At 42.6% G+C, this 26,049-nt stretch overlaps 1 protein-coding gene across 14 annotated transcripts in view; it reads right to left on the reverse strand.

The window, feature by feature from the left end:
• MCF2L2 (MCF.2 cell line derived transforming sequence-like 2) overlaps positions 1-26,049 on the reverse strand; it is a 169,057-nt gene that overhangs the window by 124,468 nt on the left and 18,540 nt on the right. For 9 of the 14 annotated variants that reach the window (XM_032698493.1, XM_032698492.1, XM_032698504.1 and 6 more), the window contains exon 1: positions 16,341-17,017. The exons of 2 other annotated variants lie outside the window; for them this stretch is intronic. In XM_032698493.1, coding sequence (XP_032554384.1) covers positions 16,341-16,482 — 142 coding nt within the window. In that variant the 5' untranslated portion in view covers positions 16,483-17,017. Of the gene's footprint in view, positions 1-16,340; positions 17,019-26,049 lie in introns of those variants that run through there. 3 more of the 14 variants (XM_032698505.1, XM_032698502.1, XM_032698507.1) reach the window with 2 other exon arrangements.

The following is a 26,049-nucleotide window of genomic DNA, read 5'->3' on the forward strand; positions in this document are numbered from 1 at the left end:
TGAAAAGTTAAAAAGTAACTTGGCAAGTAGCTGGGGAAAAATCACCACAACTTTTGTGTGATCCATCCAGTGACAAGCAACTATAATCTCACACTGAACTAATCTGATCTCTTTCTGAAGCAGGTGCATCCAATTGTTCTCCCCACTCTTCACCCCAGTCTAGAGCAGCAGCATTTAGGGGGAATATCTGCCAAGTCAGGATCAAGGCTTATGTTATAATAACACCTATTGTAACTACTCCTTTAGCCACTGTGCAGCTGCAGAACAACAACCAGTCCTGTTTTTGTACAACTCACCTCTAACTGCTCAGACAACAAGTGGGAGGAAGGAAGCTGGGTCCAGGTAGATCACAAATCTGAGGGAAGGCAGGCAGCTGCCCTATTTAAGCATCAAGATCTTCACTGATGTAAATACAATACAGACACTGAAATACTTTGGTGCACCTGGTTTTAAACCAACTGTCCAGAAATAGAGAGGGAGGTCAGAGAGGTTAGAGATTAGCTTCTTTCTCTTGCCTCTTAGTCTACTGCCCACAATATCATCTCTCTTGCTTTCAGACAACCACTCTGATCCTTTCCAGAACTAGGGATTCTAGGTTTTAAATGACACAACTTCATTTGGAAAGTTTTCTGTTCATTTTCAAAGAGTACACTAATGCCTTGAGATGAAGTAGATGAAGGGCTTGTGTCATTGCTCTCTCCCAGACAGATAGTGACACACAATGTGAAAAGAAGTTGCACAAATTTTGGCTGATGCACAAGAAAAGACAGTGATTCCAAGCAACTGGAAAAAATAAATGTCAAGAGGGCTGATTCTGCAAAATCTCCCTTTGAACTTAAAAGGGGAAAACTCAAACTGGAATGAGTGAAGTTTTTGATGTGGGACCTTCATTTCCATTCTGTCTATCAGCCCTCTGATTCTTGACATTGCAGGTGGCTGAGAGCAATCAGGAGAGCAGAGCAATGAACCACAGCTAAAGACCTTGGTGTCAGGGACCAGGATATGTTCCCAAAGCAAACAAAATAACAGTAACCCCTTAAGTTTTCCCTTTTTTACTCTGCAGTTTCCTCCATGCATATCCAGAATGGGATCTGTGGGGGAAACTACAGAACAAAAAAAGGAAGGCAAAATAAAATCTTTTTGAATATACAAGGTTATTTATTAGAAAGCAGAGAATATTTATTAGAAAGCAGAGAATACCATAAGCCTGATTTCTCTGCTAGCTGCTTCAGAACAGCTGTTGACAGCCCTGTTTGGAGTGAATTAGCTACTACACCTAAGGAACCAACAGCAAAAAGGTCCTGTAACCTATGAACACAATTCTCAACAGCATCTCCAGATCATTGGTCAAAAAATTATACCATCCTTCAGAAATTAAACTTGAAATACTTCTGATTCACCATGATTTGCCCTTTTCAAGCCATGCATTGGCAGCAAGACAGAGACAGAAGAGAGAAAAATGGGTGTTTAAAGCTGACTATAGCTGAGTCAAAAAGTAAAAAAAAAAACCAACCCCCTAACACAGAAGTAGAGGAAAAGAAAATCAAATTAATAATTAAAACAGACTCTCAGAACAGGGAAATCTTGGGGCATCCATTGAAGAAAACACTACCAATTTCAGGATCCAGAAGAAGCAAAGATATTGACAACTGTGCAGTCCCACGGGTAGTCAGGTACTCTCAGGTTTGGGTGACCAGGACCAAGATTATGCCAAAAAGTTGCAGAAATAGAGCAAAGTTTTCTGCAGTGGATGAGACAATCACAAGGAGGCTCGACAGAAACAGACAATGAACTAGAAAAGGTGCCACCATCTCTCCCCTCTCAGAGACTTGCTCATCCCTCCAGGGTAACAAACCTGTCAGTACCTCAGTTTGCATTTGGTGTTTCCCAATGTGAAGGTATCATTAATATCAACCAGTCTTGAGCAAAACAGAAATTCCATCACCCCCATATTAGCTTTATTAGCTTTCTCTAAAAATAGCTTGGTTTCAGGTTTCTAAATATCGTTTTTATTCCAAAAGAATTTTGGGATGTAAGGATCAGATGAAGTAACAGAAACAAGAACTGCAGAGTGCCAATTAATTCTCATCAAATTCCCTGCCTGGGCAAGACAAAACACATGGGATTTGTTGTAAAACCCACACTCAGGAGGAGATGTTATGATGATGAGAAAGGTGGTACAAAATACATTTGGTGACTAGGAATCACACATTCAAGTAAGTGAGTAGAGGTCACGCACTGACAAGCTGGGAAAAGAAATTGTAGCAGAAGAAACTAGCAAGAAACTGAGAAAATCTGAGCAAACAAGGGAAGGTGCCTCATGAGCTCAAATGGCAAATCAGATCACATGGCCATGAAATGTCAGCAGCTGTACCCAACAGCACACAAGGTCCCATTTGCCCATTTGCAACTTCTTCTAGGAGAGTGCTCAGAGGTAGTTACTCTCCAACTTGGATGAATTTGTATCACCATCACAGCACAGAGCTTGCAGCAGAAGTTGCAGTTCTTGGAAACATCATTACCTGGAACTGCTGAAAGAAGTTTTTAACCTTCAACTAAAAGAAAAGTTTGAAAAAAATCTTATAAGCAAACCTAAAGACACAGGTCTGGGTTTGTTTCAAAGTCATGACATTTTGTCTAGCATTACTGAGCATTAATCCATTTATATCTTCCACTAACTTTATCCCAGGAGGCTCTGCAGCCTCTCTGGTCTGTGTGCTGCAAGCCACAAGCCAGAAGGAAGTGGTGTTCACCCTCTTGGACAGAAGCAATGTACCACTTCCCTGTGGGACTGATACTCCAGCTGAGAAAACCCTGCTTCAGGCTGACATGAGCTGCTGTTGAGCTGACAGCTGCAGGTTCATAGACTACTTCAGAAAAACCTATTGAGGATAGGCATGTTTTAATGCACTACATGGGGACCAAGAGGTCAATAGGAAGGTGTCAGGAAGCTGAAAAGCCTCAAGAGCTTAACAACTGTCTTGTTTCATTGCACCTTGCTAATATCTACAGAAGAGATTGGATAACCCCTGATCACCTCAGAGCAGTCCTGTCCTCTGATAAAGTCTGTAGAGCAATGCCATTCAAGATCATATCAAAACCTATACCAGCCAAGTGTCTGGAACATGTTTATCTTGGCAAACTTGACTCAGACATTTCCCAGCTTCTGTGTGATTGTTCCTATGGTCTTAATTGTCTCTAAAATTGAAAAAAAGAAAAAAGCTTAATTGATCAAATGGTGTTATGTGAAACAATGCCAATCCCCTACATGGGCCATCAAAACTGAGTACTTACACATACCATACAGTTCTTCATGACTTGAACTAATTTAATTTGCCAAGGCAATTAAAATGTGAATAAGAATGTGATGGAAGAGGAAAAAAAATTAAAACAAACAAACAAACAAACAAACAAAAAACCAAAAACAAGTCAGTTCATCTTCTCTTGGTTCTCCTCTTAAACTACCATAAATTGAATTCCTAGCAGAGTCCAGTTTCACTGCAGAAGAATTAGGCCTTACAGTTTTGCTTCCCAAGGCTTTCTACCCAGGGTGAGAAAAAGAAAAGCAATTACTGTAGCCATCTGTCTGGCACAGCTTCTCCTCCCTTCTTGCTCTCTAGGGATACTAGCTGCAACTGTGCTATCTAATCTTCAAGGGGAAAGCCATTCAGTTATGCTTCATAATTCACTCAAAAATGAAACATGCTTGGGCTTCCCCACATGCACACTTGCCTATTTTATTCCTCACCCAGCTGTATGTGTTCCCACAGCAGGTCTGGAGGAGCTACACCAGCAGCAGCTGATTAAAAGCAACAATGAATATGGTCTTGTTCCTTTGTCTCTTCTCTGAGCAGAGAGAAACTAGTTTACATGCTAATGGCAACTAATAATTTCCAACAGTGTTGGAAATATGACCTTCTGGAGTGAAGGACTGGATGGTGCCAAGCAGATTGACACAGCAGTGCCTGTTGCTCCGTGGAGGACACTGAAGGCAAAGAGCCACAACAGGACACTGGGGTTTCTTTGTGTTTCAGTGACTGAACGGTACAACTGCCCGGCCTTCTGCTGACTACAGGAGGGGGTTGTGTCAATCCCCCATCTGAAGTCACTAATCTTGGAATAATGGGTTACAAATTTCCAGAGCAAAGTTCATCTCTTTTTAATGACAGCCTAATATGTAATTCACAGGGAAGGAAGACAGATGGGAGTGAAAGAAAATCTTTGCTAGAATGGTAGAATACATCAGCCTACTTCTATTTTGTGCAAGCTCAGTCAAAAATTATGCTCAGAGCATTCAAATCAAGATTGTGGGTTTGGAGAAAAATCAGATTGCTGATGTGATGGAAAAGGGCAGGGAGAGTTAAGCATGAGGCCAGATATTTCATTTTAAGAGCATGAAAGGACACCTTTCATGTTATATGTGCTCATGCTTCTTAAAAAGTACCAAAAGGCAACACACAAATTCAGAGTTTGAAGGTTGCAAGGTACCTACAGTTGAAATATTCACTCAGGTCCTGTATCTGCTTTGCTTGCCATGAACAACAGTTAGCTATGAATCTAGCAGAGATAAGTTAGATTTCAAGAATTAAACACACTAAGGAAACAAATTTGCATGTTTCACTGATAAGGTTTAAGCAGGCTAAAGGATTTGAAAATAATCTGTCCCACCAGAATTCCCAGTATGAACCTTTAAGCAAAATATTTCCCTTCCCAAAGGTCAAAAAGAACTTCATAGTTACTACTTTTTGGGTTTCTTTTTTTTTTTTTAATTAATTCTATTTATTTCTCTTTCTCACCATTTGTGCCTTCTGTTTACTTTTTGAAAAGGTTTGTTTATTCTCACAGCCCAGACAGAGAAACAGCAAGATCAGACACAAGCTGCTGTGCTACAAATTGTTTTCTCTAAAGAGGAACTAAAATCCAGCTATAAACAGAAAGGAAATCCCATCCTTTCTCTTATTCTAATGCGTAGTCCCACCACCCTTTTTTTTTTCTAACCCATGTGTCAACTGAAAACCAAGCCAGGAATAAAGTTATTGTAAATAAAGTGAAGCAATCCTTTCCTTAGTGGAATTGTTTCTGATCTGGGTTACTTCTCTGCAGAGCTGCTTGAAGGGTACAAGTGCTGGTAATGCAGGGGGGCCAAATGGCAAAGCCAGGACTACCCCTTCCAGAAGACAATCAGACTAAGATCAGCTTAGAGCAAAAGCCAAAACAGAGCATAGGTAAAGTGACCAATGTCATCTTTTATCCCAGCTCAATTTTTCATCAAGCACAACTGTAAAACTTACAAAGAGTATCTGTTTACATCAATTTCTCTTCTCATTAAAACCAAACTTCATCACTAAGTTTGCTCACTAACTTACAGAGACATAAAATTCTTCTAAAATATTTAAGTAACTGGTTCATGTCTGGAGGTATCCCTAAAAGTTGGTGGTTTAGTTGTAACAGCAGCCTGACTTTGTGTACACTAATGTAGTAGAAATCTGGACAAGCAAGGTTAGGAGCAAGATTCCAACTATCTTGAGTGATGCACTTCCAATATGTTCCAATCTCTTGAAAAGGGGACAGATCAGGTGTGGATGGAATTGCCTCACAAGCTTTCCCAAACAATCTCCATGGAAGAGGGAAAGGTTAGAAATGCACCTTTCTCTGAAGAGCTCAAAAACCTGTGACTCTCGGTGTCTATGTAGGCAGAAGCTGAACTGGTGCCTGACGGGATTTTTTATTGCACAGCAGATCTGCTCTCAAGTTTTCTCCTGTCATTACACTAAGTCGTCATCAGTATTTCCAAGGCATTCTACACAGCCTAATGATGTACAGCTTTACCTGAGCTTGGCTCTGAGCTTGGCTCTGGAGACACATTAAACATTTCTGCTGGTTTTAAGTTTTTCAAGAAGATTGCTCAAATAACTTTGGATCACTGCATTTTTTCAGTTAATCTCATTTACTAATTTTGATACTCATTTTAACGTAAAATTACAGGAGTGGAGAGGTCACAGATTGAAAATACTTGTTTAGTGGCTGTGTTTTCCTGTGTTCCAGGAGTGGTTACAGACTTAAACAATTTGTTTTTACAGGCAGGCAGAATACACGTTAGGAGTCTACTGTGGCTGACTTGGAAGGGGGAGAAAGGAGAGCTGTTCATGTCAAAGAACTGAAATCTTGTCCTCCCAACTGGAAATCCCCTCAATTTCAGTTTCTTGAGTAGGTGTGTTGGGCAAAAGCCATTCACATAACCCTTTGTTTGCAGCTTACTGAATGAAAGATGCAAGAGAGGCTCAAAGCAGTCATTACAGAAAACCTCCAAAGGAGACATTTAAATACTGTCCAAGTAAGAATGTAAGGACTACAGACAGTACAGACCACATTCCCAGTTGTTTGCAGGTCAACATCGCCACTATATAAAAGTGAAATTTCTAGTTCACCCTCAAGACCACACCAGCCATTAGCAAACTGCAAGGACTTTCCACAGACTTGCTTGCAGTGACTTTCAAGTCACAAATTGTCCAGCATGCTCCTACTTTGCACTGGAAATGCAAGTGAACCACAGTTATTTTTGATTCAAACCTGAATTTAGATCCAGCCTTTCAGGTGGTTGCTGATTCAACAGACCCCTCAGGCATGTGTGTAAGGCAAAGTTAAGTCTATATGCAGCTGCACAGAAACAAGAGGAAATGCTTGAAGTCCTGTTTTGTTAAACACTTAAATATGTATTAATCTAAAATGATAGCAGATGGCCAGGAAGTTCAGATACAGATGCAAAATCTGAGCCTGGGGAACACCAAGACTCAGAAATAGTGAAGTTGATAGTTCTCAATCAGGCCTATGTATAGTTTAAATGTTAATTATTCTGTGTCAAATTGACAAGCAGGCTGTTACCATTCCAGGCAGGATGTGTCCCTGCTACTCATATATGCAGTGCTGCTACTGCTGACATGTACCCTCTAGGCTTTATGTCAGCATTCTAAGCCAACTTCAAAATATTTTGGTATAGACTTCCTTGGATGAAGAAACAGATTTTGCTACTTTTTCCATTTAACCACTTCTTCAAAAACAATCTTTGGATGTTCTTGTTTGACTGGGATTTTTTTTTATGTTTTTAAAGAAATTGTCTTTAAATTGATTGGCAAATCAAAAAAATCAAAATCTTTCTGCTATATAAGTAAACTGGTATTTAGCTTTACTATTGGTACATTCTACAAAAATACACTGGTGTTTACAAATTTATTTATAGTCACACTTCAAGGATTTTGATGACTACTTACTGCCAGAAGGCACCATGCATTTATGCACACATCTAAGAATCCTTGATGAATAATCCCCATAAAAGTTAAATTCTACAAACTAATATAAAATTCTTAAAGTTCTCTCACTGTTCTGTTCAGATGCCTTCATATCCCTGCCTATTATAAAGTTACTTCTTATAATAATTCTGTAAAATTATAGGAGACAGATAAGAAATTATTAGCAAATCTTCACTATGCATTATGAACAACTCATAATCAGCAAAGATCTAAAGAAACACACCATTCCACATCATTTGCTCAGCAAACTTTTTTTTTGAGAGATATTGCTTGATTTCAAAGAGTGCGTGTGGGGATATGACGGGGGGATGTTACATCCTACTAACCAGAAAACTGAAACTTCCCTAAGAAAAGACATTAAAGACCAAGGTCTAATCTCAGCATTCAAGAAATTAACCCAGATTTACAGCAGCATGTGACAGCCTCTTGCCTAGTCCCTCAGTTGTAAAAACTTCTTGATGGTTTCCGATTTTTGCCAGAGAAAAGTTAATTCATCTTCTTCCCAAAATCTGTGCTTCACAACAATGCTGGATTGCTACAACACAAATTCCTGCTCAGAGAATAGAACAAAAGAACATTTCCATAATGTCATGTTAAAATTTATCATGAGTAACAAAAACCACATGTGGCAAACTGCAAATCTAAAATACTCTCACTGCAATGCCTGAACACTGAGCTAATCAAGAGATACAGCAGACTTCATTCCTTCCTCCCAGAGCTTGCCAGCAGACAGTTTCACAGCTGAAACAGTGCCTTAGAAAAATTCTACCCACTGGTTCTGCTCTGAACTATTGCATCCAGTAAAATCATTTCAGAGCCTATTCACATAATTTCTGAGCTCAGGAGCTCAGAAATGCTCATCCTGAGCAGAGGCCAGTTAGCTCGAAAATATTTCCCTGGTTACTGTCATTGGAGACAGACAGTGAGCCACAGCAGCCAGCACTGCTGCCATCAGCACTCTGAATATGTGTAACAGGACCAATACTGCTCACAGCCGACCTCTCTGCCCAAGGAGACCCAGCCACCTCCTGCAGCCTCCTCCAAGCTGTCACCACCATCTCAGCTCAGATCCCATTAGAAAAAGTAACAGAAAGATGCTGCAAAGGGCGATGCCTCCCCTTCAGACCCACACACACTCACAGGCATGTGCCCTCCCTTGTGTCCACACTGGCTTCCCGGCAGTCCCGCTGTGGCAAGTTCTCCCGAGGCAGAGGGGAGGGATGGAGGGAGGCAGTGTTCTGTGGAAGCAGCCCTGGATCCAACCAACAGTGCACCAAACAGCTGACGCTCTCCTGGAGGAGACTGCACAAATTGCTTAGTAACTGTTTCAAGGCAAACCACAGCAGAGACCTCTGAGTCGCACCGTACCCAGGCTTTAACCCTCCCCAGGGTACAGCTGCCTGTTCCCGCCCAGGCAGCTCTGCACTCAGGCCCTTGGACACTTCAGAGGCATTCACAGCTTAACACAAACAAGTAAAACTACAGCTCAACAACCAACAAAACAGACTCACTTGCTCAGACTAAGGCATGGAAAGGACTTTCATTAAAATAACTTTAAATAGCAGAGTACCAGGGCCAATGGAAACCAGCAGTGCTGCTGTGAATAGCTGTCTTGGAGTACTGTCCCAAAGGCACACCCACACACCAGAGCATAGACCTGTTATTTAAAGGCAGAGAAGACTGCATGAGACCTATGAATTTGGTTGGAAACATGAGTGCAGCTCTTGAGCCGGAGAGGAATCATTTCTACATATCTAGTAAGACACAAGTTTGCACAGTGCATGAAGGGAGTACATGTGCTTTCACGTTGTGTGCCAATGGTAGTGTTGCATCTACAGCTGTCTGAAGCAATACTGGGTCACCACTTTAACATTAGATTCATTGATAAAATTGTTCTTTTACTACCACAGCCCCCAGCAGCTCAGTAACTTTGGATACAAGTCACTCTTCACCCAGGGTACAGCACAGCAGCTGTCCCCTAGGATGTGTGATATAGTGGTAACACCTTGTTTCTTCTCTAAGTCCTGCCATCAGTCAGTCTCAAAAAAAGACAAGTGTCATTCATTTTATAGATAGGGAAACTGAGGAATGGGGAGAGGAATCCAGGTCACCAGCCAACCTCAATATCCCACCCGTAAAATGAGCAGCAAACCAAAGTTGTTCAGACAGACTACTGGAGTGGATCTGTCTTAAGGACAACACACCCAGTGTTTCCCATCCTTACCCAATCAGCCAGCCAGCACAAATTCTCACAATGTTTATAGTACAGCATAAGAAAACTAACACAATTTTCTGTGTAGTTACGGATAAATGCCAAATCGAAGCACAGAATCACTGTGCTGGTATGAGATATGTATGAGTAGTGTTACAGACAGACACTACTTGGCAGATAAAGGTAGATTAGGAAAGTGGCAAGATGCATAGCATGATTTTTACACTGCACTTCCTTTCCCCAGCCTCTCCCACACTGCATGCTGAACGAGTGACTTTACCGCTGTAGTGAGTGTATAATGTTACCCTCTGCTGCCTTTACCAGTATAAGTGTCCACGTGTAAAGAATTTACAAAACATGTCTCCCATTCCAGATACGTTTTGCTCTCAGGTGAGAGATTCCCCTCCAGCTCTTGCGCACAGCGGACACACAACAGCGCAGTTATGCACCGAGCCCAGCTCAGCTCCGGGGGAAGCCCGAAACAACCGAAGAGCTCGTATTCAGCCCAGCCAGCTCTGGGGTAGCCACTGCCCTCTCCCGGGCACCATCTGCCACCTTCCTGCCGGGACTCGGCCTCCCGAGGAGCACAGGTAAGAGAAGCTCCAAAGCGTTATGGACAAGTGTCACATCTATCTAAGTGGCTGCTAAGTGTGCCAGATGATTACAGTCCAAAAATCACTTCAACCCCGTGTATAGAGACGCTGCAAAAGTAGCAGATCCAGCTGTGAAGTTAGATGTTACTCTGCAAGTGAATGTGAATTACTGACCTCATGCTGGATTCCAGAGATAAGGAGATGAATGAAGTCACGACAGAAGAGGCACCAAGAAATTCTGCTTGGTCCGCTACATGCTCAAAGGAAAGCTCATCGGGCAGCACTTCCAGTTTCATAAAATAGATTTACACACGTCAGACATTTTTTATTTGGGTAATTAGTAAAGGCAATTTTAGTCAGCATCTGTAAAATGTCTTTGTTAAGCTGAAAAGGCTTAGTTGTGCCTCTCTCAGTAGAACAGTATTTTGTACTATCCAAATACTGTCCCACCAGCACTCAGCACACAGAATAGAGTAATAGTGATGTTTCAGTTTTTGTTACTGGGAAGCATCTGCACTACACATTTAAGTTTACTTAAAAAATAATATCTAAGGACCTGATCCTCAGTTGCTACAGTACACCTCAGTTTGATTGAAATAACTTGCACCACACGAGCATCTGACCCCACACGTTCATGGAGTCACATCTGCGGGTGTGGGTCTACAAAAGCTTGACAAGGAACAGCTCATCCCCAAGTGCCTCTAACTCAGAGATCATCTTCCTAGATTCTTTCACTGCAGGACCAGGGAGGTCCACTAGGTTCATTGTGTTTGACTTGTTGAACACACAAGATGTTCACAGAAATTGGATTAAACTAGCATTTTGGAAAGCTCTTTAATCTTATGTTAAAGACTCCAGGCAACTGCAAATCCACTGTTTCCACTAGAGCTGGCCTAACACAAAGAAATTGGCTTGTGCTTCAAAGCTCCCACTTTCATTTACAGCCTACTGGGTTTTATTGTGGTTTTGACTTAAAAATGTAATAGTTGCCCCCAGTTTCATCTGTTCTCTGGCACATCTCACTTTTTGAGTCTAGTGGTAAAGTCAAGGGAAAATGGAACAGAGTATCCCTTTCCTTCACCTCTTCCCATCTCACCTCAGCTTTTCCCAATGCTAGCAGATGATGACCTTACTATTTAACAGTATCACAATTTCAAAATCAGATCTTCAGGCATGCAGACCCCTGCTCCTCCAAGACCCCCCCCAGCAGCACACTGTCTCAAGGCAGTGACTCAAGAGTTTAGACAAGTAGCCTGAACTCACCAATCCCAAGTTTAATGACTTCAGGAACAGATTCTGAATATGAATAAAGCACTGACTCTGTGCAGAACAAAGATGCTGAGATATTCTGGCTTAGAAAAGGGTGAAGAAAAAACAACTTTGGTCAATAATTCTTGTCTGTTGTAAAAACCTCAAAAAATGGAATTAACTAATAGGATCAGAAATTTGTGCAATAAGACACTTGGCATGGTCCAAATAGTCATAAATATGTGGGCTGCTACAACCAAGCTTTATTTATCATTCTTTTATACTTGAGCATGAGTAATTCTACTAGATAATGTACAGATGGTGAAGAAGGAAAGTCTGTGGCTTAGAAACCTCACTGGGCAGGCTAACCCACAGCAAGATTCAGGTAATAAAGCAGCAGCACAATTTGTATAAAAGATCAATACAGCAGAATTGGGTTTTTAAGTGGGGTTTGAAACATCAGAACTGGTTGAAATTAGATAATAAGCTCTGTGGGCATAACTAGGGTGAGAGCTGTGCAGAGATGCTCTCCAAGCTCCCAGTATATTCAGCACCATTTGCCCCTGAAATCGTCTCCCCAGACAGTTTACACTACAATTTAGGCATATAAAAAAAGCAAACTGTGCTATTATATTGTGGTAATAAGTCCCACAAGTTAACAAAACATTGCCAATTACAGCAATCTGTCTATCCATGTTTAATGCTTTTCCATTTCACTGAATTGTTTCTTGTTCTAGTATCCTGGGAGGAAGGGAAAAACATAAATACCCAGAAGGCCTCTGCTATAACTTGCCCTCTGAGGATTTGTTCTCTTGATCTTCTCAGTACTACTTATCTCTCAAAATTCTTTTTAAATGGAAATCAAGTTCTGCCTTCCCTATTTTCCTCACAATTCTCTGGACTTTTCTGATTAGGTAAACAGGGTTTAGCATTGCTCAACTGCAGCAAAGCATGCTGCATTATCAATGGGAACAGGTGAAAAGAGACACAAGCATCCAAGATAAAGATCTCCTCTTAGAAAAACCTCTGTGGAAAACAGAATATTTTAATTTAGTTGTTTTCTTTGCAGTAAGAGCCAGCTGGAAAAAAAATTACCCCAGGTTCCCTAGATAGCATTTTATATTAAAGAGGAGAAGAGATACTGAATGCAAATACAACATGAACAATTTTGAACAGTGCACAAGGAGGCACTGTGACTGAGTCTCAGGGGGTTTAGAAATCCCTTTCACTTATACTGTAGGTTTCAGTCTTCACATGAAATAGTCACTTTCTCCAGTAACCAGTACCTCTGTGGAAAGGTCAGCCTTGTGAGAAAGGAAAGCAGTTCTCATTAATATTTTACTACTAAAGAAGGAGAAGCTCCAAAAAGTCCAAGAAATGTCAGCCCGGACTCAATACAGATGGGACTTCCTTCCAGAGATAGCACTGTAACTCCTTAACTGCTCCAGTACTTCAGACCCTTTCCCTCCTCGAGCAGATAGACATGAAGAACTGCTTTTCAACTCCAGCAGTAAGAGAGACACAGCAGTAGGACTGAGGAAAGGTTCTCATGATGGCTGGACAGACAGAACTGCAGCATTCCTCTGCTCTACAGAGGACAAAATCAGAAACCCTCTGTTAGCACAACAGACAGGTCCCCACCCCACTGGCAAGGAGGCTCTTGCCTGGTTTTGCAACAGCAGCAAAATCCTGAATAGCCTCAGTAACGAACTGCATACTCCTTAATGTCTGCAGATTCATTACCAAGATTTATGCAGCCACCAGCCTTGAGCACAGATGAAAACCACACATTTATTCCCTTAAAAATATATAATCCACATGAAGCCTCAAGCTCCACAGCATGCAGAGACATAGTGTAACCAGCAAAGAATCATTCATCCATGTAAAGCCCCCATAGGTATGTGGTCCCATTGGCAGACTGGAGCACCACAACAAGGCAGGCTAATTGGGACCATCTGGGGACAGAGAGGGCCAGTTTGGCAGGAGGTGTCCTGAAGCATTAAAGATGTTCATCAGCAGCTGGGTGACATGAGTAGTCATGTCAGTGCTGAGAGGGTACATGAGCCACAGTCCAAGAATGATGTATTTCATGACAAGAGGCTATGCTTTGCTTTCACCTTCAGTATCTCTTTAGTGAAGAACTGAAAGCACTCCAACGAGGATCAGCCCTGGACTGGAGTCCCTGTCACATTTCTTGCCTGGCTCTCTCAGGGCTCCTTCCCTTTGGTTCTCATAGCTGTGCTATAACTAGCACCTTGGAGCTGCAGATCCCAGAGAGTCTCAAGGTCACGTACTGGTACTCAAAATAGCACCATTTGCACACCAGACCCCAGAGGGGCCTTCAGCACCCATAGGCAGCTCATGTAGCCTGTTGCAGGGAGCTGGGGCTGTGGAGCTCTGAGCAGGCATCACATGGCCATAGGAAAAATGCCCTTCAGCTGGCCCCTCACAGCAGCACTTTCTTTTTGTAAGCATTCACTGTTTTCATCTCTGTACCTGAACAGGAGACTATAACCACACTTCTAACCACTCACCAGAACAAATCACGTTGATTCAAAGGAAGCCTTGAAACTTGTGTGATCCAGGGACTGGAATAACTTGGCACAGCTCTGCTTGCTGTGGGGTACTGCTGCTGAAAGGCAGGTTACCTGCAGGCCACTGCAGCCACATGGCCTCTATTTCTGCTGTAGTTACCTGCATGCCTTCCATCTCTTCTCAATAAAATATTTAATAAGAGAGAAAATTGCCACAGAATATTCACAGGGTTCAACAGACATGTATGTGAAAAATGCTTCATATTTTGGAGTGCCTGAAGCACTAAGTACCAGCCAATTAGACCTCAGCAACACTCCAGCTGGATCTTTACATTGCAGAAAGGGTACTCCTAGGTGATGGTAAGTCGAACATGCCACAGGGAAAAAGGCACACATCCCTAGAATTTGTCAATGAGTCTTTGCTAGTAGGACTAGCAAGAAGGGGCAGGCAGAATCCAAGTTCTCTGGGACAGATCATCTTTCTTCCTCTGTGTTTATGCACTACAGACTACAAAGGAAAACTGATCTAATCATCAAAGGATAGTCATAACTACATCATCAGGATCCACTTTTTATGGAGGCAGGTAATTCTATTCCTACTTTACAGATAAGAAAACATAGGCCAAAACAGGACCAAAGATGAGCACGGGCTCAGAGTCAGTTCAGAGCAGGAGGAAGGAACCCAGGCAGTGTTGTTATGAATTCCTGTGCCACCTTGCCAGCTCCTTAGCCCCCTTCTCACGTTGTCACCACACGCAGAGTTGCCCCGGTATGTTCTCACAGCTCACTCAGCTCTAACACTTGCAGCAGGAGGCACCTTGTCCCGGGCAATAACCAAACTTTCACCCCTCCAGCAACTTCACTGGCAGAATTTAGAACCAAAGCAGCAACGATGTTTTCTGCCTCACTAAATGGCAACAGGCTCAAGCTGATTTGACACACTATCTGTTCTCCAGCAGAAAATTATTTTCCAAGGGATTTCCTCCCATAATACTGTGCCAGGTAGCCAGCCTCTCAACATGAGAGGCAGAGAAGATGTTTCCCTGGGAACAGTAACCATAGCAAAGCTATTACCAATCTCTTCTCCTCTCTACCTACAGGAAGAAAAAGAACAGTAGATGCCTGAGCTCTGCCTCCAACACGCCCATGGGGCCCCAGAGCCATAAGAAACCTGGAAACACCTGATCAAACATCCAGGAAGGAACTTCAATGAATTCTGCTGTCTTTTATTGGGATACCAGACATTTCTGCCATACTGTGCTGAACTCAGAATGCCACAGTACAGAGAGTGCAACTGGAAACATCAGTGTGACTGAGAGGTCAGCCAAACACAGCAACGCATAGGTAGGCACTGAGCCCAAAGATCAGCACGGATGGATCACCCACAGAAGCGGGGGTACAATGGACTGGCTTTGCAGTTTTCAAACCCTGACATTGTGTGTTAGAGCCCTATTAAAGAAAGCATCTGCAAACCCCAGTTTGTAGGCAGTAGCTGCCGGCCGATGTCCTGCTTCTGGTCCACCTCTTTTTCTACAGAATATTCTCCATTTACCACATTGAATGCAACTCTCTTTGCTGAAGAGCTAATTAAATCATAATAAACAATTCAGCTTGAAAATACAATCATATTGCATGCTTTTGGGGATCTTTTCAACACATATTAGTGAACATGTTATAATAGATTTGAGGTTTACTAAGTATTTATTCAAGTTAACACAGCAAATGAAAGGGAGTTGTTTGGTTAATCTTTCTTTCAAATGTCACATAAAGAAAAAGTGTTCTATGATTCAGCAATCTTGATAAGTGACTAAGCAGTCAACAGCCTGGATTTCAACTATTATCACTCCAGAGTTAACATGCAGTTAGCACAAATTGCCAGAACACCAGCATCTTATACTAGCAACCCACTGAGAGCAGAATACTGCCCTGTACCCAGGCTGACTCACACAGAGCACAAAAAGCTCCACAGTCCAACTTTCTGAGTACAGTGAAACTAGAATCTTCACAGAGAGAAAGATAATGACCTTCTACGTAGTAATTTAGGAGAACAGGGTGACAGGTTCAACTGAGTCATGAAACCCACTGCCCCAGCTTCTTACATTCATTTCAAAAAAAGTATTTTCCTTACACAGCAAATACCTGCTCCTGACATATACAGAAAAGTCAGTGTCTGACATCTGAGTGAAATAAATATTCAGAATGAGCCTAACATTCATTTTAACCTCCTTTAGGTCAAATCACTGCAAATATCCCAGAAATAGACAGCCAAGTAAAATGCTGCAGCCACACCTGAGTTAATACCCAAATCCAGCCAGTTGCCTTTATCTATCGCTGACTCCTCAGAGAAAGCATTAGAAATATAATCTCTTTTTTGCAAATTGCCTGGGAATGCAATGCAGCTCCCACTAAGAGAAGATGCTATTTTGTTTAAAGATGCTGTACATACCTTTCTTTGCCATGCGCTCCAGCCTAATGCATCCTCCTATAAAATCATGGTAAGATTTCATTTCTCCCTCTGTTATCCGGACAGCAGTGAAAGGCAGATTCCTGGGTACCTGTTGTCCACATTTCCGACACCGAGAAGCCATTGCCACAGCTCAGAAGACTCTTCTCAGGAATCTGCTCTCTGTTTGCTGGAATCCAGCCTGATTCTTCAGCCGTCAGTCCAGGCTGGTGACTTTATCCCACTTAGTTCATTCAAGGTCACCCTCGCCAGCAGGATGTTCGCCATCGCAATTGGCTAAGACTTTATAGGCTTAGTGACTGTGTTTGTTTCTCCCTCCTTGCTTTCAATATCAGTTTACTTTAATCTCTCATTGAGAATGAAAGCTGTGAACCTCAGCACAGCCCATGCCCTGAATGGTTTCCTTATCATTAATTTAAAGCTGCCTTACAAGCAACAATGACGAGAGAAGATCCCAGAAGCACATTGCAAGATCACAGAATGACTCCTAAGGAGCAGCCCAGACAGGTTCACAAATAATTTTTCCTCGAGAAAAGGGTTTTCTTCATGATTTTTGGTCCCTTTCAGGCTTATGATTTTATGATTCTTCATCTCTCAGAATGGATTTTTTTACTTCTGCATTTCAGCTTGGACAATGCAAGGAGACTCCTCTGCAGAGCTGCTCAACCAATTACTCATATGTCTGGCAGTGGCACTGGGAGGCTGTAACTGTACAGAAAAGCCCTCTGCTGCTGTGCACGGTCCCTGCTCATAAGATCTGATAATCTAAATGAACAGAGTAGCAAATGGAGGACAAGGGAAATATTGCTGGCAGACATGCTCTGCTAGCTGTGCAACCCCCCAACCAATTTTGTTTAAAAAAGAAGTTGGATCAGTCAATCTGACACCAAAATGAGAGATCTGAAACATCCATTAAATCTCTTTGAAGGCGCTGGGTATTTTCGATGATTTTTTTTCCTTTTTAACAACTACTATAATACAAATCACTGGTTAGAGAGCTTTGTGAAGAAACTAGTACTTGGGGAACTGAGTACAGAGTGCACGCAATCCTGATGCAGTAGAATAAAAAGGAGCCTTCCCTGGGATCTGGAGGGGACTGCACAGGAGATGCATAACAGGCACAAGGCCAGCATTGGTGACAGTGCAAAGAATACAGTGAGAACCCAATGAATCAGGGCTGAGCTGCCACCCAGAGCTCATCTGCAGGGACCTGAGCACAGAACGAGCTTCCTGCAAGGACCTTACACACAGCCTGAGAACCTTTGCCTTCCTCTGCCTCAATCACTAACACCTGTTGGCACTTCACACAGCGCCAGAACAACATCCAGTGTTGGCCTACTCAGATCACAGCTGATCCTCAGGCACAGAGTGGGAAAAGAGAAGGGTAATTAATCCAAATCAGAGAATAAACCAGAGGGAACAAAGACGTTCAGGAGAGAAAAGCCTCACATGGTGCCATTACTAAAATGGTGAATAACCATCTGGACTGCACTGAATGCCTGTAAGCTGAAGCACACAGAAGTCAACTCATTCCTGCTTCTATCCCATTTCACAAACTTGCAGCTTCTCCCCTGCCAGCTCTGCTGCTCCTCAGTCACACAGTAGGAGCTGTTTAAGCTTCCTAACCCAGCATACACAAACTGACCATATAGTAAAACAGCTACCAGACTTGAGAACTGAGCCTCTGGACCTCCCTCTTTGACCAAAGAAAGCTATGAAGGACATTGCCCCTCTTATGGTAAAAGACTTGTGCTACCCTGTCCCCCCAAATTTGCTACATGGCATGAAGCTGCTCTTTGCCTAAACACTGCCTGCAAAGAGAGGACAATGAGGTACTGAGCAGTTGGATGACCTGATTCATTAGCATTTGTAAAATATTTATTAGAGCTTCCATGGAGAAATCCCCAGGGGACAGCAATATTTTAGAGATAAGGAGAGCAGTGGCACAGAAGGCAGAATTAATTTGTAGAAAACTGCCATCATAAGAAAACTAGAAAAACAACCCCACTCTTTTATCTTTAAATCTTTCTTCCATCATCTTTTCTTTCATTACAGGGGCTCAAGGTGTCCTTCCATACACAGGTAAACACAATGTACCTTGGAAAATAAACTTTGCTGACAATATATTCATGTCTGACATACACAGATTAATCGCACTTCAATCTTGCACACATATAGATATACAGCGAGGGAGAATCCAGCATTTGTGGCAATACACTTCTGTCTGCTGCTCTTGTGTACTCTGTTCCCACCAGTATCTACATGGCTTAGCAACAGGAGGATCTGTGAGGTGCTCCATTCCAAGTGGGATAAGAAATCTGCCCTAGGTGTGAGCTTTGGAAGCACAGGTAGCCACAGCATGCAACAGGAAAACTATCTAAAATCATCTCTCAGTCTTTCCCTAGGAAATCCTGATCCATTACAATGCTCAATACAAAACTCTGATGCCTGGGGTACCACTGCCATCACCCAGCTCCAGACCAAAAAATAAGCTGACTACGGCTGCTCCACATTCAGAAACAAGGCACATTAAGAGTTACCTCAGGGATTGAGTGCTGTGCTGAAAGGACTGGGATGGATGGACAAAAGGATCTGTTTATTCTCCTGTAAGTGTCATTTCATTCCCATATCACAGGCAGATGGGTTGGCTTCTCCTGACACGTATGGAAAACCTCCGACATGAGAGCGCTGAGACCTGCCCTATTTCCTACCACAGATCACCTCTTGTGTACTGCTCTGGATGTATTTGCACAGGACCCGCTGCAAGGGCTGGCTTGCAGGAATGCTTTTATGTAACATGTTACCAAACACACTCAGAGTGGACGATTGATTTTAAGCAATTTTCCTCCGTTAGCTGAAAAGTATCAGTCTGACTGACAGCAAGTCACTGCTCTTTGCATGCAGTAGTGGGGGAGGGGGGCAGGTATAGAAAATGATAAATATGCTTCCCTGGGTCTTCTCCATAATAACAGAATGGAAGGGTGCTACTTTGCTGCTGCTGCTGCAGACAACCATAGCAAAATGTTACGAAAAGCTAAGGAAGAGGACATTTTCTGCTCATGAATTGCCAGCATTGCCTAGCAACATCATCTGGCTTGGTCTGTCAATGAATAAGCAAGTAAATAAATGTATGAAATTGTCATCAGAAATTTAAAAAACCAAAACAAAATAAAAAATCCCCCACCCCACGACCCAGATATCCTCAGATGCCATTAACCAAAACAGCCTGCGAAGCCTCACTGTTCCAACTTTCATCAGAAATACCAGTTTACCTTGGAATTGACACTTGCTGGAAAGTGCTTGCTGCCGTGACTGTGTGGCCAGAGGATGGCCACAAATTTGAAGTCAACTCAGTTAAATCAGTTTAAGCCCAATATCTCTTCTCATGAAACAATATGCTTCTGCTTCAAAAAGCAGTGCTCTGATGGTTGGTATCACTGTCAAGCACGAAACATGCAACAAACACGTTAGATCTCAATGATGCTGAGCCCAAGGGATGTAATTTCTTGTGAACAGTCAAGATTTGAGTTTGGGAACAGTATTTATGTGCCAGAGGAAGTAGGAAGAGAACTCTGTTTTTCTGCTGCATGGGTAAATGAGGCAGCTAGAAAACACTGTAAAATGCTCCCTGTTTGCAGCATAACCCACACAGTCATTTAAACAATTGCAGGCAAACAGGCATCACTTTTCCATCAGAGCCTTGTAAGAATTATTAAGAAAGTTTAGTGTAGAAAAGACTCAAAAAATTGCCTCTCCTATCCACCAGTGATTTAAAAACAACAACAAAACATAAAAACCCAACAGCAAGAGATATTTATTCATGAAGACCAGTAGATCCCCCCACCGATGTATATAACATTCCACAAGCCTGAGAAATAAGTGATCTAAATCCAATACCAATATTAGGATTGATACATATTGAAGCTAAGAAAATAATCTGTATTTCATTCCCGAAACCCCAGTTTCACATTTTCCTATTTCATATGTGATGTTTTATCTGATGTTTGAACTGATCTTTGATAGCTATGCTGAAGCACATTTTCCTTTTGCATATATGTGACCTTCTTTCTGCCTTCCCCATCATCCAGAACATGAATCTGAGGCATTTCAGCAGTTTGACACAAAAGTTTATTTTCAGAGCACACTTGGTGCTGCTACAGGTAACATCTATTCCAGTATTCAGCTAGGAAATGGAAACTGATCTTTTCTATTAACTTCCATTTATTTTCTAATAAAAAGCATACCAGGACTGCATCTCCCTCCTTTTTTAATAATGGGCTACATCCCAGACATTGTTTTAAGCCCCAAGGAGTTAAAGTAACAAGCAGAGGAAAAAACATCACTGTTCTTGAAATCACTTTTAGCATACAGCACTGTTGCAATTACAACATACAGTTCCTGCACTAGAAGGCACTAATTCCAGTGCCATATGGCTTCACAATCTCATTACACTGATCTGCTTAAAGTGACTTCTTAACGGACGAGCAAAACATTTTTGGTCACCTTCAGCAGAGGAAACAACAACTCTGCCACTGTTGACGCACATTTACTCCCACGCAAGCAGGGAGTAAAGTGGAGTGAATAGAGTGAAGATCAGAGGACAACCTCAGCCAAGGAACTTCTCTTGCCATCTTCAAAGCTGTGTAGACACCCAGGGTTAGTCAAGGACTGTTACCATCATTATAAAAAATAAAAAAACCAACCAACCAAAACAGGCCAGTGCCATTAGTGCTGGATTAAAGAAGCTTTCCAGGAGGTCAGGAGATGAGCGGAACCTTCATTGGCCAAGCAGTGGCACGAAGTGCTGCGGCACCTGGCTCTTGACCTCTGCAGCTAAGTGCAGATCACCAACAGAAGGCATTTCTGTCCTGCTAGGAATCTGCTTGTCAAGATAAACAGATTCTCAGAGTTACCAATCTGTAACTGGCACTGGGGTAAAACTCAGCTAGATCCAGGGTTTAGGCTTGGATGAAAAGTTCTTCCAATCCCGACCATGAAAATGTTTAAGGACCTAAGTGAGACCAAGAAACTTTCTGAGAAATACATACCCAAAACATAGCTCCTGGTTTAAAGTCAGGGGAATAAACTGAAAGACAAGTAAATGCAAAAGGAACAGATGACAGAGACACCGGATAACCAGTGGCTGTGGCCCATAAAACTGGGCACGTCAGCCCCCATCATCCTACACTCCTAAACACCATGATGACCATACCACCAATGCATCTGAGAGGTGGATGCCCAGGCACAGTCCTTGTGCCATGGCCCTCCAGCAGCACCTTGAGTGCTAGAAAAGACAGTCTGGATTAAGCAGGGAACATGTTTTTCTCTTCTCTGTCCTCTGCCACTGCACACACCAAGTCACCTCCAGAGCCATGGCAATCCTGGCCCATGCCATCATCCAGGGCACTGCACTGGAATCACTGCACTATTACTCCTTCTCTCCCCTTCACCTTTTCCCCCTGGCAACCAACCACTGGAGCACTCACAGAGCAGAACAGCTGCTGGATCCATGCAGCCAAGACCACCAGGGCAGCTTCTTTCCCCGAGGAGCATCTGTGCACATTCCCTGACGGAAGCATCATTTTTTTGTTGTTGTTGCAATTCATAACTTGAAGCAGATAAAGGAGAACCAGAAAGACACAGGGATAAAAATAGGATCTGTGAGCATCACAAGGGCTGTTGATACTCAAGGCTTTTGGACACATGCCAAATGTTAGCTGAACAGGAAGAAAGAGCTTCTCACATTACAAAGTACAGTAAAGGCATTTTCAATGTTCTATTGCCATCTCTCAAGCACTCAACATCAGTTACCATGAGAAGCAGGAGACTGGGCTTCAGAGACTATTGATTTTCCCTGTTTCTATATCTGTGCACTGAGGTTCACTCAGTCACTCTGTGCAGTCCTCAAGGAAAAAGGAGCTCCTCTGAGACTTTCTTATATGCCTTTTTGACTGATTGGGCTCTCAGCTGGCAGATACACTTCAAACATACTCCTTTAACATCCTCTAGGGTAAGGCTTGCATTCATCTATGGAATTGAGGATAAAATCATCAAAGAGGAGTTACTGCCTCTAGTCTGGCTACTGTAAAGTATACCTTATCTTTTTTTCCCCAGGACAGGGCTGCTGTCAGAAACCAGAGGTCTGTCCTGAAGGACCTGCCCACATGGTAGTTTCTCCATTCTGGGCACCTGCAAACGAGAGGCTGCAACACTCTCTTCTGTGTGCACACACAAGTGCAACCACACAGAGCAGCTGGATGCTTGGACATGCCTACAGCCAGGTGGTAGGAATCTGTCCTGCTCAGTGCCTGATGCTGCAGAGCTGTTCCTTCTTCACTTCCACCCACAGCCTTAACCCCTGTGCTGTTCCCAGTTTATCCACCCTAAGTTATCAGTTGTAATAGATTCTACAAAGACACAATCTATGGAGTGATTTCCCAAGTTACACCAAAGCCTGATGCATAGCAGAAAAATGAAGGGATGGATAACCTGCCAGCATGTGCATCACTGAGCATCGTGTGAGCACCTCATTGACCTCTCCCCACCCGGAGTGCTGCATCATGCACCAGGCACAGCAAGGCAAGACATTATCTCGACACACACAACCACACCCCCAGCCCTCCCCCTCTCCTCCCCAGCCATCACAACTATTGGGTTTTGTCACCCTACCCCATCTTGAATATGTAAATAGGGTAAATTTACAGGAAACGAGAGTTGCAATCCTTTGTCAAAACGAGGTAAGAGCTGCTAAAATTATATGGAAAATGGCCAGCTGGGATAGAAAAAGTATTAGCATCAAAGCCTCATTTCCCATCATAGCAAGCCTAAAATTATTCAGGGATATCTACTAAAAGGCAAGTAGGTCCACACAGTAAAAAAAAATCTGTAAGCCAGCTTCAGGTGCAGAAACAGTATAAAGCTGGACCTGAAACAACTTTTCCTATGAAAGGCAGCACAAGGGTTTCTCTGTAACGCTGCACTAATGCACAATGCCCTCCCCTGTCAACCTCAAGTGTCCTGCTGTCAGGACATGAAGCATCCATGAGCTGGGATGTGCTGAGCACTGTCTGCACAAAGTTAGACCTCCAGCCCACATGAAATAAGGACAGTGCTTTGACTTGAACAGCACCGTGGACTTAAATTGCCTAAAGCTGAGTGGTGCAGTGTTCTGATAAGAAATTGCTCTTTAGTCTGTCAGGAAGCCTCATTGCAAGTGCTTTCTGCTGACCAGAACAGATTAACTCAATAAAATGTATCTAAATCCCACATCCGTTTATGGACCTTAGTCCCAATAGGCGTAAGTCCTCTTCATGGAACGTAGCACTAAATAATGCTGCATTCACTTCTCCAGTGAATCTCAGCTGAGCACTCTGGCACCACAGAGAGATTGTTACTCTTATGAAATAGACAATTTCCTATTTAATTGCCAATAAAAGGATATGTTTTAAGAATAATATTTTTGTTTTGTTGTATTTGAGTATGCATCTGAGAACTATTTGAAGAAGTCTTGGGGGAGGAAAAATTTCACTGAAAGTTTTGCCCCACAAAAGCAAAAAATTGGGGCAAAATGTGCTAAATAAATCCATACATCTCCCTCTGGCTTGAGAGTTCTTTGAATTGGCTTAACAATAATTTCAGCCCCTCTTCAACCTTTTCTTTGCTGCTCCTTTGTAGCATAAACTCACATAATTCTACACAATATTTTCCTGTCTCTTGTTTAAATATACTTGCTTCAAGAATAGCAATCAACTGTGAAAAAAAATAAAGCAATATTTATAATTGTGTCAGAAGCATTGTAAGAACCCACCAGTGAACTTTAAAATCTCAATACAAATAATGAAGCATACGGAAAAAAATCTTCAGCTGGGAACCGAATCCCAAGATATTCATATAGTTTGCCTAAGATCAACTGCAATTATTGCAGTAAAGCTGTAAAATATATGGAGACATGCTAAGAAATATCCTTTTCTTGGTTGCAGCCTTGAGCACGGTACACAGAGCGACCCTCAACTTTATTTTATGTCATTTGTAGGTATCTCTGTGTTTTCAACAATGTAATTTAAAGCAGTGTTTTGCTCATTAAGGTTTTGCAGTGTTCTGTTCCAGGCTAATTACTACTACACATACTTTTGGGGCAACAAGTCTGAAACTACTAAGAATGACCTAATTGAATGAAATGAAACCAAAACACTAAAAAGGAGTCTTAACATCAGGTTCAGTGACTGATCCCAAATATCAGCACCGGTAGTGGACATGGCAGGTATTTTAGAGCATATGGGCTGTACTGAGAAAGTATTTTGCATTTGGCAGCAGTATTGTAGTCAGGGTCCTGAGTACATTAATTAGCCTGAACTCCCAGAGCATTCTCACCTGAGGCTCCCACCAACACACCCTCCATCCAATGTTTCAGCTACTGCATTTGTGAGGGCCCTCAGTCCCTCTTTCCTGTATGCTGGGGTGATGCTGTTTCCAGCTGCTTTCTCTGCTGTTCGTGACCTGCAGTTTAGACTTGCTGGATTAATTTAGACCTGATATATCATTTGAGTCTCTCACCACCTTTGCTCAGGTACTATGGGACAGCGCTCTGGGGGTGAGAAAAATCATACTAATGCCAGCCTTATTTTTCTGCAAGGCATATTCCTAGCTTTTATATTTTCTGACAGATGTTTAAGACTTTTAGTAACTTCTGTAGTGTTTAATTAATGTTAATAATTTTTATTATCAAAATCACGACAGATTCCCACATTTTCTGAAAGAGAAGCTGGTATAAGATTAGGCTCTTTCTTATATTTTCTAGATATTAAAATGAACAGATGTGTTTACTCCTAAATAGAAAAATAGATTTTATGTAAAACTTAAACTATGATTACTAAAAGGATCAATAATTACACACATGTAGTGAAGTGATGTCCTTCTAGAGTATATCCCAGTTTGCATGAAAAGCTTAGATAGAGTACTTTTATACCCCAATTTTCAAAGGTTCAACACCCACCTCACAGGGTATTTATCTCTGGAGCCCGTGGCTTTCTCCGAACTCGTGATGTTGGTATTTTGCACTCTCATGCTGTGGCCTCAGGAGGAGATGCCCCGGGCCTGCGGAGCTCGGGCAGGGAATGGTTCACCCTCCCGCGCCCTCAAGCGGCTTTTCCGCAAAAAGGCAGCAGTGGGAGCGTCCGGATCTTTCCATCAACAGAGAGTAACTCCTGGGTACCAGTACCGGCTTAAAAACGCTTGGAGAAGGGGTTTGAGGGAGTGAGGCTCCTCTGCCCATCTCTGTAACACCCTGCCTTTCAGGTGATCCCGCAAAGGTCTGACCCTTTCCTTGAGGGACAGTGACAGTAGAAACAGCAGTGCCAAGCGGAGCTGATGTGCCCTCTGCTCCTTCTGCTGCCTTCTCCCCCTCTCCTGCACAGCTGCTTCCTGAGACCAACACACACCCCCCCCCCTTCCTCAGGCAGCAGCCCTGCTCTGCTACCCTGCTGGAAAGAGAAGGGTGCAGGGGATGACAGCTTGTGTTTCATTTCTCTTTCTTATGACTGGACTGGGAAAAACTTGGACAGATGTGACACCCCAGCACCGAAGGGGACAGTGGGACAGGCAGAGTGTGGCCCATACAGAGCTGCTGTTGCAGGTACTGGGGTAGAATGGGCACAGAATATCACTGACAGGCTCCTCTTTGCTCTGTCCCACC

This window comes from Chiroxiphia lanceolata, chromosome 10 (genome assembly GCF_009829145.1).
Source record: "Chiroxiphia lanceolata isolate bChiLan1 chromosome 10, bChiLan1.pri, whole genome shotgun sequence".
Classification (NCBI taxonomy): domain Eukaryota; kingdom Metazoa; phylum Chordata; class Aves; order Passeriformes; family Pipridae; genus Chiroxiphia; species Chiroxiphia lanceolata.